The sequence below is a fragment of the Plasmodium cynomolgi genome, chromosome 11 (assembly GCF_000321355.1).
Source record: "Plasmodium cynomolgi strain B DNA, chromosome 11, whole genome shotgun sequence".
Taxonomy (NCBI): Eukaryota; Apicomplexa; class Aconoidasida; order Haemosporida; family Plasmodiidae; genus Plasmodium; species Plasmodium cynomolgi.
In genome coordinates this window covers 1,605,161-1,622,639 of record NC_020404.1, presented here as the reverse complement: position 1 = coordinate 1,622,639, position 17,479 = coordinate 1,605,161, and the positions used below count along the sequence as shown (strand labels likewise).

The 17,479-nt window shown below is 35.0% G+C and overlaps 5 protein-coding genes across 5 annotated transcripts; 2 read left to right on the top strand and 3 right to left on the bottom strand.

The window, feature by feature from the left end:
• Positions 1 to 95: 95 nt before the first annotated feature.
• PCYB_114590 (hypothetical protein) lies at positions 96 to 2,573 on the bottom strand (the record flags this gene model as incomplete). Its single annotated transcript, XM_004223338.1, has 5 exons — positions 2,310 to 2,573; positions 1,947 to 2,135; positions 1,127 to 1,690; positions 743 to 872; positions 96 to 126 (listed from the first exon to the last, which is right to left on the bottom strand). The coding sequence occupies exons 2-5, from the start codon at positions 2,116 to 2,118 to the stop codon at positions 96 to 98; spliced, it is 897 nt and encodes a 298-aa protein (XP_004223386.1). The 5' UTR covers positions 2,119 to 2,135; positions 2,310 to 2,573.
• A 1,569-nt stretch (positions 2,574 to 4,142) lies between these two features.
• PCYB_114580 (hypothetical protein) lies at positions 4,143 to 4,403 on the bottom strand (the record flags this gene model as incomplete). Its single annotated transcript, XM_004223337.1, has 1 exon — positions 4,143 to 4,403. A coding segment is annotated over one exon (261 nt), but the record flags the coding sequence as incomplete, so codon positions are not given.
• Positions 4,404 to 5,431: 1,028 nt separating this feature from the next.
• Positions 5,432 to 6,717, top strand: PCYB_114570 (transcription factor with AP2 domain(s); the record flags this gene model as incomplete). Its single annotated transcript, XM_004223336.1, has 3 exons — positions 5,432 to 5,639; positions 5,866 to 6,385; positions 6,579 to 6,717. 3 exons carry the CDS (start codon positions 5,432 to 5,434, stop codon positions 6,715 to 6,717), a joined length of 867 nt encoding a protein of 288 aa, XP_004223384.1.
• A 1,307-nt stretch (positions 6,718 to 8,024) lies between these two features.
• Positions 8,025 to 9,248, top strand: PCYB_114560 (hypothetical protein; the record flags this gene model as incomplete). Its single annotated transcript, XM_004223335.1, has 3 exons — positions 8,025 to 8,090; positions 8,166 to 8,674; positions 8,918 to 9,248. 3 exons carry the CDS (start codon positions 8,025 to 8,027, stop codon positions 9,246 to 9,248), a joined length of 906 nt encoding a protein of 301 aa, XP_004223383.1.
• Positions 9,249 to 9,747: 499 nt separating this feature from the next.
• PCYB_114550 (hypothetical protein) lies at positions 9,748 to 12,174 on the bottom strand (the record flags this gene model as incomplete). The annotated part of the gene is made up of 2 exons (XM_004223334.1): positions 9,748 to 11,184; positions 11,227 to 12,174. 2 exons carry the CDS (start codon positions 12,172 to 12,174, stop codon positions 9,748 to 9,750), a joined length of 2,385 nt encoding a protein of 794 aa, XP_004223382.1.
• Between the last annotated feature and the right edge of the window lie 5,305 nt (positions 12,175 to 17,479).

Genomic DNA, 17,479 nt, shown 5'->3' with positions numbered 1-17,479 from the left:
AAAAAGATAGAGAAAAATAAAATACAAAAGCGCTAATACGCTGCCGCATTAAAGTGTTAATTAAAAAATGGACGCAATTAAAAATATGAATATGCTCAGTATTCTAATTCGAGGTAAGGGGGGGTTCTAAAAAAGGCACAAAAAAAAAGGGGGGAAAGGGAAACGTGGGGGGCAAACGTGGGGAGCAAACGTGGGGAGCAAACGTGGAGAGCAAACGTGGAGAAAAAACGTGGGGAGCAAACGTGGAGAAAAAACGTGGGGAGCAAACATTTGGGGAAAGCGCACATGTAGGGGGGGCGCTTTCAGCACAGTGCTTAACAACTCAGGGGCGAAAAAAAAATAAAAAAATAAAATAAAAATAAATAAATACGACCACGCGTTTGTCACAATAAAAACGAAGGGCAAACATTCATCAAGTGGTAACTATGCTAATTGTACAGACACATACAATTCGACATGGAGGCGAACTTCGTTCACATATACGAATGGGTACCGATGTCGCGCATGCGCACATAAACGCACACACGCACACGAATAAAGAGAGAGGTACGAAAGTGTTGCGATGCATGCAGAACTGCGCGCATTGGTGATACCCCGAATGACGCGTCCTAACTGCACGCTCGATTTGGTTTCTTCAAATTGCAAGCAACGTGATGTTCCATGGGTCCCGTCCTGTGCGGTTCGCATGGGCACACCTCCCCCAAATGATCAACCGAGTGCCCCGCCCAGATAGAGCTATAACCCAATCTCCCTATACTTGTACTTCATGATCGTCTGGAATAGCAACAGCAGAGCGATAAACGTTATGGGGATGTAAAACTTCTGCTTCACATCAATGGAGGACAGCATGCTGATGGTCTGGCCCACGGATACTGCAAAAAAAAAAAATGGATAGCGGAACGTTATGAGTATACGGGGGGGACACACATGCGGGAGAAGATGGTTGATACGGGACAGATAGGCAAACCAAACCGATGTGCCAAATGTGGCACAAACACACGCATATGGCCGATCGAGGGAGAGACAAACCCAAGAGGGTCACCTTATGTAAGGGGAAAAGCATGCACATATGTGTATATACACACGCTGACATGCATAGACAACAATTTCACACGTGTGCACTTACCCAGGATAATCGTGTTGGGCATGAGCCCTATGTACGTGGCCAACGAAAAGGGGATCGCAGGAAGGGAGAGGGACGCGACCAAAATATTTATCAACGCATTGGGAAAGACAGGAGTTAATCTTAAAATGGCAATGTAGAAAAACAAATCAAGTTTACTCTTAACTCTCTTCTTTATCTGCTCATCAAACTTCGTAAGTGGCTTGCTAAAAAAATATTCTATTACTGTACGTCCATAATTCTTAAAAATAAAATACGTCACTAGGGGAGAAATTGTGGAGAGTAGGGAACAATAAAATATGGAAAAAGCATAATTGTAAAACGCCCCAATTAGTATAGTTATGATACTCCCCGTCCCTGTCATCCACCATAAAAATAAGGGGAAGGCTTGGTAAAGAATATATATTAATGAGAGCAATATGAGCAATATAAGGCCATGTTCATTTTTGTAGGAAATTAAAGAGTCATATAGAATTTTAATTTTCCCTTTGCTATTCAATGTTATGAGATCTTTAAAATTTTTTGGAATCAGCGATTTTAGTTTCTGCTTGCTTTCTATGTTTAGACCTACATGGAGGGGGGCGGTTGGGAACAAAAAAAAAAAAAAAAAAAAAGGAAGCGTTGTGAGGGGTTTCAGCTCAAGTGTTACTTCTTATAATGGTTACATTTCTGAACAGTTGGAGGTGTGCGCTCTTCTTGGGGCTAGACGCTCCGGCGATGTGGTTTGACACACTTGCGTGCGCATGTGCGCATGTGCGCGTCTGTGCGTCTGTGCGCATCGCTTAACGCCGTGGTGGTGAACCCTTCCCATCATTTGACTCACCTGGAATAAGATAAATATATATCGTAATCACCACAACGAAAGATACGAATATTAGGGAGAGGTAAACGAGGTGTAACTTCAGCTCTTTGCTTTTTACTTTTTGGATGAATATTATATCAGTTTCGTTTGTCACATTTTGTGTTTTGTCTTTTTTCATCTTTGCGACTTGCATGGTCTAGTTAAAATTGCCTGCACGTTAATGCGATACTGTAGGTGTGTGCGATGCCCACGGGAGGCGGGGAAGCAAGAGAGCACTACGGCACATATGCGCGTGTACTCATATTATATACTCACGCCGCTCACATATGCGTGTACGAACATATAATCTCGTCCGCTGGTATGCGCACTTGTGCGAACTCTTACCCGTGTGCCCCCCCTCTCGCTTGGACTTTCTACGCGGTTCCCCTTTTTTTTCCTCTTCCTTTTATGGCCAGTCATGTACTTGCGCGACGCTGCCTTGTCCCATAAAATAATCACGTAAATCTTTAAAATGAAACAAGCAAACGAATACGCAGTTAAATAATTCGTTTAGCTGCTTTTATAAGGCATTTTCAATTTTTATCAGCTTGTATGCACAGAACTTCTTTTTTTTGCATATCATATGCACGCAATGTGCTTCGCCTAGTTAGCATATATGCGCGTATGCTGTATATTGGGGAGTAATTTTTTTTTTTTTTATTACAAAATATTTTTTTTTTTATGCCTTTCCAAAGCGTTGTGAGGTTACTAATAACCCGTGCGATGCTGGCGCGAGTACCATGAAAGAATGAAAAACTTGTGAAGCGCCACTTGTGCTGGTGCCATGAAAAAGTCGCATAATAATTTTTCGTCCCGGCACCAACCCCCTTTTAGTTTTTTCGTTTTTGCGTTTTGCATTTTCGCTATTTGCATTTTTGCATATTTGTATTTTTACATATTTACATTTTTACGTATTTACATTTTTACATATTTACATTTTTACATATTTACATTTTTACATATTTACATTTTTTTCCCTCCGCACCATCCATGGTGCCGCCATCTCTCGCTTACTTTTCGTCCAGGTGAATGGTTGCTCCAGTCCTGGAGCACTGGGCAATGGTACATGTTCGATCAAGCGGCAGTCTTTCCTGAGAGGAAGTTCCGGCGCCTTGCGTGCCCTGCGATTTTGTGTCACCAAATTGTTGGGAGCGTGCCTGTGTATATGTTTGCATTCGCGCGCATGTATATATTGGCCTGCCTTCTCCCTTTTATATTTTTGTTTTCCCCCCCACACGCATGTCAACTCGTTTGTGCGACCATCTGTAGCTAGAAGAATTTGCATTTCTTCCGCTCATACGTACACTATGCTATATGTACGTTTGTGTGTGTGTTTTTTTTTTTAAAGCGATAAAGGTGTACTGCGACGCTTAATTACTGCCTAAGTGGGTGCCTTCCCATGGTTAGACCTTTTTTCCCTTGCAAAAAATGGAAATGCCGCGCAATAGGATTGATGTCCTGCTCTAACCGCGTCTACTGCAGTTGCTAGCTTACATATTATTAAAATTGAGAACGTTTTATTATTATTTTTTTTTTTTTTTTTTTTTTAATTTTGGCTGTTTATCACATAAGTAGATAGGTTTTTCAAAGGGCAAAAAAACAAATTATTCACAAATGCTAAAAAAAAGTAAGCCAAAAGCAACTTTGCCATGTGACAACGTTCCCCCCCATGTGCTTAAACACTTAAGAGAACGTGTGTACATATGTAAACATGCATTTCTTTATAAACACATTGATTGGCACTTCCTTTTCAAACGAGCCATTTTTCATTTGAGCGAAATGCAAAATGGACTTGATAACCAAAAAAAAGGGGAAAAAATTGTGTACACCTTTGAACAGGACCCATGTTATGTAGCAGCCGAAAATGTGCAAATTGCGCATTACAGATATGTACAAATGGACACATAATTTTGCTCCCTCGTCTCCGTGCGCAATGTTCTAAAATAATTGTACAGAACACTTCCATTTGTGAATATAGACTACTCCCCTTTTTCTTTCAAAACGGTATCCGCATTACACCTTCTTGTTTGAAGAAAACCTCCGCTTCGCACAGACCTCTCATTCGCGCGTATCACCCACCGCGCAGCAGTTCCCCACGCATACGACTGTATTATGTATACATATACACAACACATGAGGGTGCTTTAAAATGGAAAACTTGCAATTGTCGGTTCACCCACACTTTTCTTCCGAATCATCCCTCATGAAATAATCAAAGAGCGAAAATATTTTATTAAAAATGTAATAATAATTTGTCCCTATGCAAATGCCTATTACTAGGCCTATGACTAGTCCGGTCGAAAACCCCCAAATGGATTTTGTTGCTTCCTTTTCTATTTCGTCCAATTCTTTTGATGCGAAGTAGTGGCTCAAGGACGCTCCTCCCAGGAATAACGCTGGTAGGTAAAATGCATTTCTCCTCAGGAATCGTTTAGGCATATTTTTATCTTTTTATTTTTGCCAAGGTGGACGGGCGATTTTCGTCTTCGTGCAGGCAAACGCGGTGCGCACGTGAAGCATACGCAACATGTACATATGCAAATCTGTGTGTGCTCCTTCTCTGTTCGCTCGTGCAATCTTAACACATTTAGTAGTCTTCCCCTGCAGTCATGCTTCAAACATTTATCACGGTAAAACAAGATGGCTTCACTTCAAATTCATAATTTGGGAATGTATCGTAAACACTGCCCATGTATTACGGGTGCGCCTTTCTCCTCATAACACGCGTAAAAAGAAAACATTATTTACCTTTATACATTTACATATATTTCATGTGTACGTATGGCACATATGCATTATTTTCGTGGTCATTTAAAAAGGTTTAACTTGAAGAAAAAATGTGAATACAAAAAATTGTCCGTCCAAAGGTAAAACGTTTTTTTTTTTTTCACTTTTTTAAAAATGCAAACTAATGTGCATATTTGTGTGGCGCAGATTATTTTTCAATTTACCATTCGAGAATTTACAATCATTTAAAATTTTACACAACTTGGCGCAATATGCACCATAAATGTGAATTACGAAAGAGAGCGATGAAGCAAACACGTGCCATGTAGCAAAATAATGCTGACGCGTTTGTGCCGGTGGGGTATGCGTATACTTGCACTTTTACCACGTTTTATTGTGCCGCTTTGCTTCTTTTTTTTTTCCCCAACATGCAATCCCTTTGTTCTATTTTTTGCTATACCAAAATGTACATAAATAAGCAGGCCACAAATGCATAAATACGCAAATATGCAAATACCAAAATACTCGTTTGTGTAACGTTACAAATGTCAAAATGAGAGGCCACGAAAAACGGGCAAAATGAAATAATTCGAACAAACATAAAAATTGAGATATTGAGGAATTTTTTTCTTTTTTTCCCCTTTTTGCGAAAGAGGGGAACCCTTTTTTCCACGAACAGCGCAGATAATGACACACCGCATAATTCACGAATTTAACTCCTTTTTGTACTCTCCGTAAAAATGCTCAGAACATGTATGATGCGCAGTCATCCCATTCGTAAAGTCACTAAGAGAAACATCTACACAGCAAACAGCGAGCAGATATCGCACAGGAGCATTTCCAACTTAGTGTTATGTAAAGCACAACCCCAGCCGCAGTCACCATTTGGACATACATTTCTCAGTCAAAAAAAATTCTTCGGGGTAAAAAGAGTTGTTCAGAAAAGAAGTAAGACTAATTTGAATGCAGCTTGAAAAATATGTTTGCATATTACGAAATGTAACCGTTGTGGCAAACGTGTGTTTAACTTGTACACTTTAAACGTTTCAGTTAAAACGGAAGGGAAAATGCAAAGTTGAACAGCCGTGTGTTTTGACGTGCATGTCTGTCTACGCATCATGCGAGTATGTACATGTGTGTGTCACTTCTCTTTCCTCCCCCCCTTATTTTTCAGAGTACATGCTAAAATTAATACAACCACACCAGGAAAAGTTTGACGCGGAAAAATACAAAACCTTTTTGGAAAAGGAAAACCTACGTGAAAAAATTGACATAAACAATATCAACATCGAAAATGAAAAGGAAGTTGAATTATATGAAAATTATTTACTAAATTATAAATACAACAAAAGGGAAGTTGAAAAGAATGCACCCCTGCCGTTGTCCCTGTTGTCATCTTCCTTCATACGAAGAACCATTTACTCTAACAGGGAACACGTTTTAAAGAATTTAAAAAACATTAATTGGAAAAAGTATTGTTGCAATGTCAAAGGTGTGAGGTGGCATGCTAGTGGGGCATGGCGCGTCTACTTCTGTAAAAGAAATTACCAGCATAATTTTTTTGTCAAATGTGACTGCTATTTCCGAGTAAGTATTTACGGTTTTGAAAAAAGCAAAGAACTCGCCGTTCGGTATAGGAAAAGGTTGGAGTATGAGTACCTATTGCTCATGAAGCGCTGGAAGGAAATTGAAATGTAATAGAAAAAAACGAAAACGAAAAAATGATGAAAGAGCAAAACAGCAGTAAAATTATTATAGCTGATTAAACCTCCAGCTAGCCAAATTTGTGCAATTTTTTTTTTTTTTTTTTTTTTTTAACGTTCATGTAAATATGTGTAAATAATCCTACATGTTCATAATTTTTTTCAAATTTTATCACTTATTCAGGGAAAATGCTAAAAAAAGAAAAATGATAAAAGAGTTCAAAAAGAATAACCAGAACTTTGATCAAGAAGAAGATAGTGAACAAAATGAAGGTGAAGGATACTACAAAGAAAATTCAAAACGCCAAGACGTAAACTATTAAGTGGGTACACGCCAGTAGTTGGTGGAACTTGAAAGATAATGTGCAAATAATATTATGACAAAAGGGTGAGTATCATTTATCACATATTTGGATTTTAACTTTATTTGTGCACCTTCCGTACGTGCTAATTCGATTGACCATCTTGTGTTAACCTGGTTGTTAACCATGAACATGTGTTTCTTCTTCTTAGACACGTTTATAAACAAAATTTGCTTTTTTTTAATTATACAATTTTTAATTCATTTCACAAATTCATTAAATTAAATTAACCTTTGCATAATAGCTGAATTAATCTACATATAATTTGCCTCCTTTTTGGACCACTTTAGGGTGTAATTTAAACTCCAAAAGGTTTAAATGGTCCTTTTTTTTCCGCCCCCCATATGCGCAAAAACGGTTATATACATGCAATGAAGTTCACAAAATATAAAATAGTACAGTTCTTATTCCCTTCCCCCCATCCCCTAAATGAAGCTTCTGCAAAAGGTTTACGCAACGCAAAATTGTGAAAAGGAATTTGGAGCACATAAGCATGTTTACACTTTGTTCTTTTTTTCCTTTCCGCTGCTGTAAAATTGCCGCTCGGATGCTATCAACAAATTGTAAAAAAATAAGAAAATCATTTTAGCCTTTTTGAAAATGTTGCAAATGAATACAGCAAAAAAGGTCATGCATTACTTTTTTGCACCTTTGTTTTGTTTTAATAGATTTCATTTTTTTTTTCTTGAAAAAGTGCACGTCGTTAATTTCACGTAGTTAAAAATACCGAACAATAATGCGTAGAATGAGAAAACGCTCTACGTTGACACACCGTCAATTAAAAACATTCATTTAATGAAAAGAAACTGTATCGAGATGAAAAAAAAAAAAAAAACCGACGAGCGTGTAAAAATTTAATTCCCAATATTGCTCTAGGTTATTTTATCTGCGTAAAATAACTAAATTGTGCTTCTTCTTCTTTTTTTTTTCACGCAAACTTTTTCTTAATTCCAGGCGCAGAAACATTACTCCATTTAACAATTTAAGCCGTTTACATTTTCAGTAACTTTGATACGCCCCACATTACATTTTTTTTTTTTGGTACCTTCGAACGCGAATATTTGCAAGCCTATGTGAACATGTGCGTATTTATGTGAACGCAGGTATTCCCCCCCAAAAAAATAAGTAACTTTACATGGGAAACTTACCCTTTTGCAAAGAGAGCAAAAAAAAGATACGTTACTTTACATCAGATATACTTCACCAAGTAGGATTTACCCTTTTGAATAAGTTCCCCCTAATGTTACGTTGACTATACCTTATAAATTATGGTAAACATAGAAAGAGATGACAAAAGAGCGCTACAAGGGTTAGCCTTTCTGAGCCATCTTTCCGTCCCTTCCCCGTGTGATCCATTTTTAATTTTCACCTGACAACACACCAAATATATCGCCTTCTCCCCCCGTTAGTTGCGGCTAAACAATGCAAGACTTTTTTTCAAAAGTAAAATTCGATTAAGTGGTGGAAAGCAGCATCCCAAATGGGTTGTAAAGGACAAAGAAAAGTATAACATATACACGTATGATAACTCCTATTATGGAGAAAACTTCAGATATAACAATTTTATCCTACATTTAAGATCATACAAGTACTACATTGACTACATAGTAGAGAACATTTACAGATCTGTTAAAAATTGTGGAAAATGTTTCTTTAATCCTTTGAAAAATATTATATTAAAACACAACCCAGATGTTCGTTACCAGTTAGTAGCCCTTATGGCTTTTTTCGGAACCACGTCAGCCATAACATGCTACCACAATGGCATTTACCAGAACATTATTGATGTAACAAATATGTTAGAGTTAGGAGTAGTAGATGACATGAAGGACAACAGTTTTTTCGACACGCAGAGCGAAATGCAGAGCAAAAATATCGATGATTATAGTAAGGACCATGAAAGATTGACCGACTTGTGGTAAGTTTCGTTTGCACTGCATTTACGTGTGGAGGGCTTCGTGTGTGTCATCGTGTGCGACCTCGTGTGTATCATCGTGTTCGACCTCGTGTGTCATCGTGTGCGACCTCGTGTGCCCATGCGTGTATGCCATGGTGCATCCCTCGTGTGAATAAATTTTTCCCCGTGCACGCCACTAAAAATGATGTGCAATTTTTTTGCAAATGTATGCCCATGTTTTACCCCTCTTTTCTCCATGATTAGGGAAAGGGCACTGAAGGACGCGACGCATAAAAATAGCTTTGATCAACTGTGTAGCTACTTGGTCATAGAGGATGGTGAGCCCATAGTTAACTTTAAGCCCAAGCATATCTGGAGATATAACATGATTCCCTATGGCGAAAATAACCCAGACACGAAGACGTTTGATATTCCGGCACACGAGAAGCCCTTTAGATCCTTTGCATTAAACTTTACATATAATAATCTGTCAGGAAATTGGGGAGATTACATTGACAGAAGAGACAACAAGGGATCTTTGCTAAGACCGTCAAGGTACATGTTCACGGATGTAATAATACCCGCCACAAAATAATTTTAAAAACAATTGAGTTGCGAAGTCGCGTGCGTTTACGCGGGTGTACATGCGTGTGTGTACAACGAGGCATGCGCGCGCAGCATACATATGACGCACACCGCACACATGAAACATATATTGCACATGTGTGTATACGTGTACGCCTTTTTTTAATAAATAGAAAAAATTATTAATTTGAAAAGGATATAAAAAAAAAAATTGTCATGTGCGAAATGAATTGGCTTTAATTCGTTCATTTAACGAAAATTAAAAAAATGCAATTAAAAAAAAATCGAGTTAAATTAACCACGATATGTACACAGTTAAAAAGTCGAATGGGGTACGAATGAGATTACTATAAAAATCAGTTCGGGGGGGGGTGCAATCATGCTTGTCATGCACGGTGCGTGCCCTACCCTAGGCATACACATATATACATATATATATATTACATATACGTACGCATGTGCATGCGAAAAATGAAGCATAATGGGCCTCCGCTCAACCCGGGCGCCACCTACGGAACGTAGTTGTTCGCACTGTAGAAGTTCCCATTCGGATATACTCCGTCCATAGGTACTGCCCCGGGGTACATTGGGTTAAAACCATTTTGCGGAGGCATTTCATTAAAAGGGGGGTAATTCATCATGTATGGAGCATTTGGTGCAACTTGCTGCGCATACATGTTAAAATTACCTTGTTCGTTGTTCTGCATGAAATTATTTTGGAGATTCATATTTTCTGGCAATTTATTATTATTCCCGTTGAATGCCATCATTTCAATGGGAAAGGGGGGGGAAACAGGGACAGCCACAGGCACAGGGACGGGCACAGGCATGTTGCTGCTTTCGTAATTCATATTATTGCAAAAATTTTGCATAGGGTTGTTAATAAACGGTTCTGGTGCATTATTAAAATTCATATTTTTGTTTGGATAGTAAAAATACGCATTGTTATTTAAATCTGGCTGGTTCTGATAACTATAATTCATGTTAAATTTATAAGGGTTATTATCGAAATTTTCCTCTGCACCCAGATGTAGTTTTTGCTTTTTACTTTCGTTTGTATTCATATCGTCTAATTTTCTTTTACAATCTAGGTTCATTGAATTTAAGACAGACTTCAGAACGTCGTCAAAATTTTTATTTTTAATTAATAGATATTTTGAAATTCCCCTATGAACCCACGGTAGTTTGTAATAATTATCATCATTGATATTTGCCGCTTGGTCGTATATATAGTTATTATCGTTTACACTTTCGAAATCTACTGGAAATTTGCTATTCATCACGTGGTCAATAAAGCCACATGGGTTTTCATAAAAATTTGTGTAACGTAACCTTAAGCTATTTTTCTGTTTAATTTTACATAAGATGTTTATAATTTCCTCATCCATGTTGTCTATTTCGCCTTGTATTCCATTTAGCTTTTCAAATATAGAAATTGTTGGCGAATTTAAATTTGCTTCTTTTTTATCAGTGTCCTTGCGCGATAAAGAGCCTTCTTTCCCTGAGCGTTTTTCCTTCTTACCTTTTTCTTCACACACGTTTGTTTCGCCCTCCTCTTCGGCGTTCTCACGATGGGAAATTTCCTCCTCTGATGCATCTCGATTCTGTTCGGCGCTGCTCTTTGTCTCAATGACTTCGTCCCTTTGGTCCGCTTTTTCAGCAAACTCCTCTCCTTCCTTGCCTTCTTTGGAACTCCTCATATTTTCAACATGACATTTGCTCATTTTATCGCTGCTGCCATCCTTCGTTTCATTCATTTTTAAAAACTGTAACAAATTACTGAGGTGATGTGAATCCAGAACAAATTTTTGAAGCTTGCCATCTTCGAAAGCTATGAAGGGTTCAAAAATGTCCACTACGATATCGTAGATGCTCTCCGATTCATCTTCCTTCTCTAGATCAACAACGTGCTCTAGAACTATTGGCTTCTGAATGGACACATGTTTCTGTAAAATTCTGGGGAGCTCACAAAATTCGTATTCATCTACCTCTAACACGTCTCTTAACACTTCATCCGTTCTCATAATCCCATTCGGATCAATTAATTCCTTTTCTAGGCTATATTCATAAATACGCTTTATAACTTCCGGCATAGTTTCTTCGGGGGACTGCATAAAATTCTTTAACTGAGGCGAAAGTTCGAAAAATGGTATTTTCTGGTCTAAAAATAGAAATATTTTAATTGTCTCCTTTTTTTTTTCATTCACTATACGACTAAATGTTAGCTTATCACAATCGTAATAATTTTTATTATTCTTATCATATATAATGGTTTCTTTGTCTCGCATAACCATGATGGTTGAAAAGAAGGAAGTAAATTTCATAACAGTGGTGTTGCAATAATCTATCTGCTCATTCGTGTCGGATAAATCATCGATGTCTGTGCCTGAACATTTGCTATCCGCATCCTTGGTTCTTGTCCTACCTTCGTCTACTAAATGGTTCAAATCGTTATCATCATTTTTACTTGCGCTAGCTGGGACTGTATGCACGCCAGGCGAATCAGCATCATTATCGTAATCACTTTCATCGGCATTTAAAATATAACCATGAATGTTAAATGTAAAAGACGAAGGAGAAGCATACTTGTAAATATTCTCCGAATCTGCTATTTCAATATCAGCTGGATAATTCATTTCTTTGTCACCATCATTGAAAATGGTGTAGATGTGAACCCTCAACCTGCGTCTTACCTTTTCTGTCTTTAAGGTTGATGAGAATGCTTCATTAATGTAATAGTTGCTCATGTCAATACATCTATTTATCTCCCCTTCATACTTCACCAACGTTTCAATTAAATTGTAGTTTTTTTCGTCTATCTCTTTAACCGTCCTGGTAAGCACTGTGTTATATAAATTCTTAATAACATCTTCCTTCTCATAGTAGTTACTGTCAGCAAACAAGCAATTCGAATTTAAACGATCTATAGGCTCCATGTATTCTGTCGAATTGTGAGAGGACGTTACAACAGTAGTTTGTACACAGGTGAGTAACAAACAAAAGCTCCAAACCAATTTTCGTAAATCCTTCCGTTATCTTTGTGTTTGGTTAATAACATGCAAAATGATGCTAACAGGTCAGTTATCATTCATTGAAGTTTTGTAATTTAAAAGTTAAAATTAAAAAGTTGAAAAAAACTACCTTTATAAAAAAGGGGTAAGGGAAAAACGACTTGCATTCATTTTTGTACTAACTTTTAACTTTAAACCTTAAAAAAAAAAAAAAAAAGTCCACTTAACAAATTCCATAATTTATACTTCTTAATGGTAACAAATAATGAAAAATATATATATCCTCATAATTTTACTTTTTACATACAAACAAAAACAAAAGCACATAAGTTACTGTACTCGAATGTAAAATCACATAGAAAAAATGCTGATTAAATTAAACTTGAATGTGAATGTAAATGTAAATGTAATGTACATAATACATGCATATGCCATTTTACAATCCAAATGTGACCATTTTTAAGAAGGAAAAGAAACCCCAAATAAAAAATTGTAAATATATTGTGCCATTCCCAAAAGGAAAAAAAAAAAGTACCAGAGCACAGATAAAGGAAACGTGCAAAAAAAAAAAACTTATAAAAAAAGAAATAATCAAAAAAAAAAGTGCCTAGCCCCAAAATTTTATCTAAAACCATGACATCAAAAGAAAAAAATAAACAAATAAATAATTTTTTTGGGAATGATGCTTTCACCAAATTGGGACCAAAAACACCCTTTTTAAAAAACAGTGTCAATTATATTAGCACAACTTGAAAAGTGAAAATAATTGTCCAGGAATAATCATCATCCATCATGGGGAAAAAATTCTGAACGATGGCTCAAAATTTTTACAATTATGCATTACATGAAAAGATTGCAAACATGTTTAACGTGAAAAATCCCATTTTATGCATTTTTTAAAAGTATAGAACGCATTTTAATTTTCAAACAAAAAATAAAATAATAGCATGGAAAATAATTTTTTTTTTCCATTCGTGAAAAACTTATATTTAAGTTTGCAAAAAAAAAAGTATCATTTAAAAAAAGTCCCCCTTAGCGTATGGTACCCGTGTTCGAAGCATGTAGAATAGAAACATTGAGTAACAATACAACGTTAAAGGATTTACTTTACGAAATACAAGTGAGGTATACGAGAATTCTTACCTTTTAAACGTAGTACCAATGTACAACAAGGTTAACCAAAATGTTTTCATTCAAATAGGTATGTTCACAAACTCACCTAACAAGTGAGCAATAGTGCACACATGGTGAAATTTCATTAAAAATAAATCAAAAAGAGCAAAGTGAATCATTCCATCAGTGTGAAAATTCGTGCCGCATGCGTATTGCATTCCATATTTTATATTCATTTCCATTTTTATTCTAGGTAATTTGGTACTGTTTTAGCCATCCCTTTTTTTGCATTGATTAAATTATTATGCATGTACACATGTATAAACGTTTTTACCCCTCTCGTTAGTATGAGAAACAATTTTACTTGTGTGCTAAAAAAATATACATACACTTTTGCGTTATTCATTGAAAAGCCTCTTTTTGTGACGTAACGCGTCGAATTAAAAAAATAAACTAACATTGCATCTATAGTTAATTCTACTAGTTACAATGAACTGCATACATTTTCCTTATGCTGAAGGGTAAATTAACGCGCCTATGAAACATGGACAACATGTGATTAGAGAAAAAAACAATAATCATAATCCGCTTGAAATTGCATTGATATTTTACCCCAATGAAGCAGTTGTTAAATGTTTGTCATACGTGCTCCTTGCCTTGAAAATGGCTCCATCTACATATTACATTCACTATGAGCAAAATAGGTATTCATCTTTTTTTGGAAAATTAAAATGCATTTAAAAGGACGAACACTCNAGATGCGATGCATTTTCCCCAAAATTAAAACTGCATTGTTTTTTTATTCCAAAAGATCATGCATAAGGCCTTATTTGTGCTTGTATACTTCCATTTTCGTGTTCCCTAAAAGTTCATTTATATGAAATGTTATTTTGCTTGAACCCATTTAAAGAACAAAAAATTATTGTAGGTATTATTATTTGAGAGAAAATTCCTTTTGTTCCCGTTTACTCCTTTTAAATGTTTCACACTTAACACACGATGGGAAGCATTAAAAACACGCTCGACATGTTGTACTATCGATTACTAAGTTCAAAAAGTAATGCCTCTTCAGAAAGAGCTTTTATCCTATCACTTATTTATGCATACAAACTGATTTTATGTCCATTAAATTGTATTGATGAGCAGCACAAACCAACATAAACACGTACAGTTTACAACAAAGTTTTCACTTAACGGTGAAATTTAAATAAAAATAGAGGTTCTACCGAATGCCTTGCAAAGGGGCGTTACAAAATAATTAAGAATAAACCTTAAAATCTAATCATTGTAACGGTACTATCTCTTTTACACAATAAAAATGCAACAGTTTTCACGATTTAGAAAAAATGAACACACTTCATTAGCGAATTTTAATAAATGAACTTGTTTTATAAATTTTTTTTTCATAAATATATGATGGTTTAACATTTAAGAATACCTGTTCTGTGTTGAAACATTTACAAAGTCCACTGTTAATTATAATAACATTTTTTAGCATTTTCCTTCCTTTTAATATGATGAAAAGAGTATACTTGTCTTTTAAAGAGTTTTTATTAGAATAAATTTCACTTGGTATATTATTACAATGCAGAATAGTATTACGCCTTATATGTACAATGTCTTGTTCTGCTTACTTTTACAATATTAGGACTTGCGAATGCAAATATAAAAATTAGGAATAACACATGTCCGTTATACTAAGCAATATAACATAAGCACGTTACACCGTGTAAACTTCCTTTCATCTCCTTTTGTTCATGGAAACCATACGCGTTGGGCACCTAAAATTCTATTATAACAATCTTAAAATAACACATTTTTCTATGCATATTCACTTTGTTATGGTAAGAACCTTAAGTGGGACCTTGAGCAATAACAATCACTTGAGTTCCCCAAAAGTATCAATTAACTTTTCAACTTATAAAAATAAAGAAAAATATTATTCCATTACATTTTTTTGTGTAAATGAGCCCCCAAAAGTTTAAGAATTAGCGCAAAATGTAATAAGAACAACATTTATTTAAAAGCCCTAACTTCCTCTGGTACAGCAAGAAACGCAAAATAGTAAAAGGTTTGTATTTATTCAAAAAGTACTTCGTCTTTTTAAAAAATTCATAGAATGGGTAAAAAATTAATAAATACTCAATTTTAAATGGGTCATCGGGAGACATGAAATGTACACTTATAACCTAAAATTTATGAATTATGTGTAAAAGCCCAACGTTTCTTTGCGACTCATATAGAAACATTTAATTGAAACAGAGTAAAAAGGGCGTTGAAAAAATTTATGCCCCCTTCTACTCCGTTATATTTTGAAGAACTTTCAATTTACACTAATTTTCTTTTAAGCGTAAAATTCTAACTTTTTTAGTTCTTGTCTATGTGTACCATTTTTCCTCACAGCATTTTTCTGCTTTTCTTTTGATTTTGTATTAAAAACATTAAGGTGTTCAAATTTTTTATACATAATTAACATGCACATTTAAGTAACAATTTTCGGGTTCATACAGCATTTCTCAAATCACATGTAGCGCAAAGACGGTATTTTCTGTACATAATTCCTCGGGAGTCATCCAATGTGTCTTCCGTTGTAATGATTGGGTTCCGAATGAGGGTGAAAAACATAAATATTTTCAAAGAAGAAACCCACTCACATTATTAAAGCTACTTTTATATGAAACAATTGTATTATAGAATACAGTTTCTAATCACCCTTAGCATAAAAAAAAGTAATTGGATGAAAAAAGAACACTAAGTTTTTCTTTACGTGTGGATGCAAATTTCTTATTTATGTCCTTTGTTTCATAAGTTTAAATAAGAGATCGTCTGTTTTAGAATTTATTCACGCAGTTCATGTAAAACAGTGTTATTTTACATTTATTAGGTTGAAAGGGTTCTACATTTTCCCTTCGATTCTATGGACATATAGATAGAGGAATATATGGAATAAACAATGTAATTTGGGGGTTTTCTTCAGTTCATTAGAAATCCCAGAAAAAATAAATAGAATTTGAAAAAAATATTATTTTTTTTCTTCATATATTTATTCATTAAAATAAATGAGACTATGGATCTTTTCATCAACGAAAGTATACACTTATAATGCAAATTTTTATTGTAGACGTGTATTTTAAGAAGGTGATTTTCAGAAATGTTTCTAATGTTGCGTTGAGTGAAATTAAGCTGTTTCTACATAAATTCTGAATTTTTAACTATTGTTGAAAAAAAGGAAAAATGGGTGGAACGTGTCATGGTTCCTTGCTGTTCAATATGGTTGTGTTCTTTCAAAAGAAAAATGAGGCTAATTCATTAAAAAATATGATCTCTAGAAATACTATAGCACCAAGAAGCAAAATGCTTCATTTATCTTTATATTTTTGTAATTAAAAAATTTCGAGTTCTAGCGCAGAAAAATATAGCTACAGTGTTAAGTAAAAATACTCAATTACAGACAACTATGAGTTGTTTCCTTTTGCACTACAACAGTTTATTTGCCTAAGCCGTTCTCTATATATACATGTTTCATTTTTTTCAAATGTAATTCATTATATGTATGTCATACAACTTGAAAAAAAGTAAAAATACAAGAAAAATATATGCCCATAATTTGTACGATTATAAGGTTCAAAATGTTACTAAGACAATAATTATGTGTATATTTACACCTAAAAATTAAGAACCCCCTGAGCATGTACTTAACATTATCATATGCATTAGTATTTGTAAGTCTAATAAAAACATAAACGGGAAACGAAAAAAATATGACTTCTTAAATTTAACAAAAATTCTACACAAATAAACTTGAGCGTAACATTAATCATATAGCATAATTTCAAATTATTATAGAATAAAATCTTGAACATAAGGAACAACCTTATCATTTATTTCTTTTTTATATACAAGTGTACGTATACTAGAGGGAAAAAAATTGTTTTTATGTTGCACTCACAAACAGTAAGCTTCTTCATAATATTATAAAGTTATGTGAAGTAATATTTAGTGTCTAAAAAAATCCGCATAAAAATGATTTACACACATTCACGTAATTAACACCAGCAAAATCAGTCTTACATATAAAAAATACGAATAAGACTCATGATTTATTCTTATATATTTC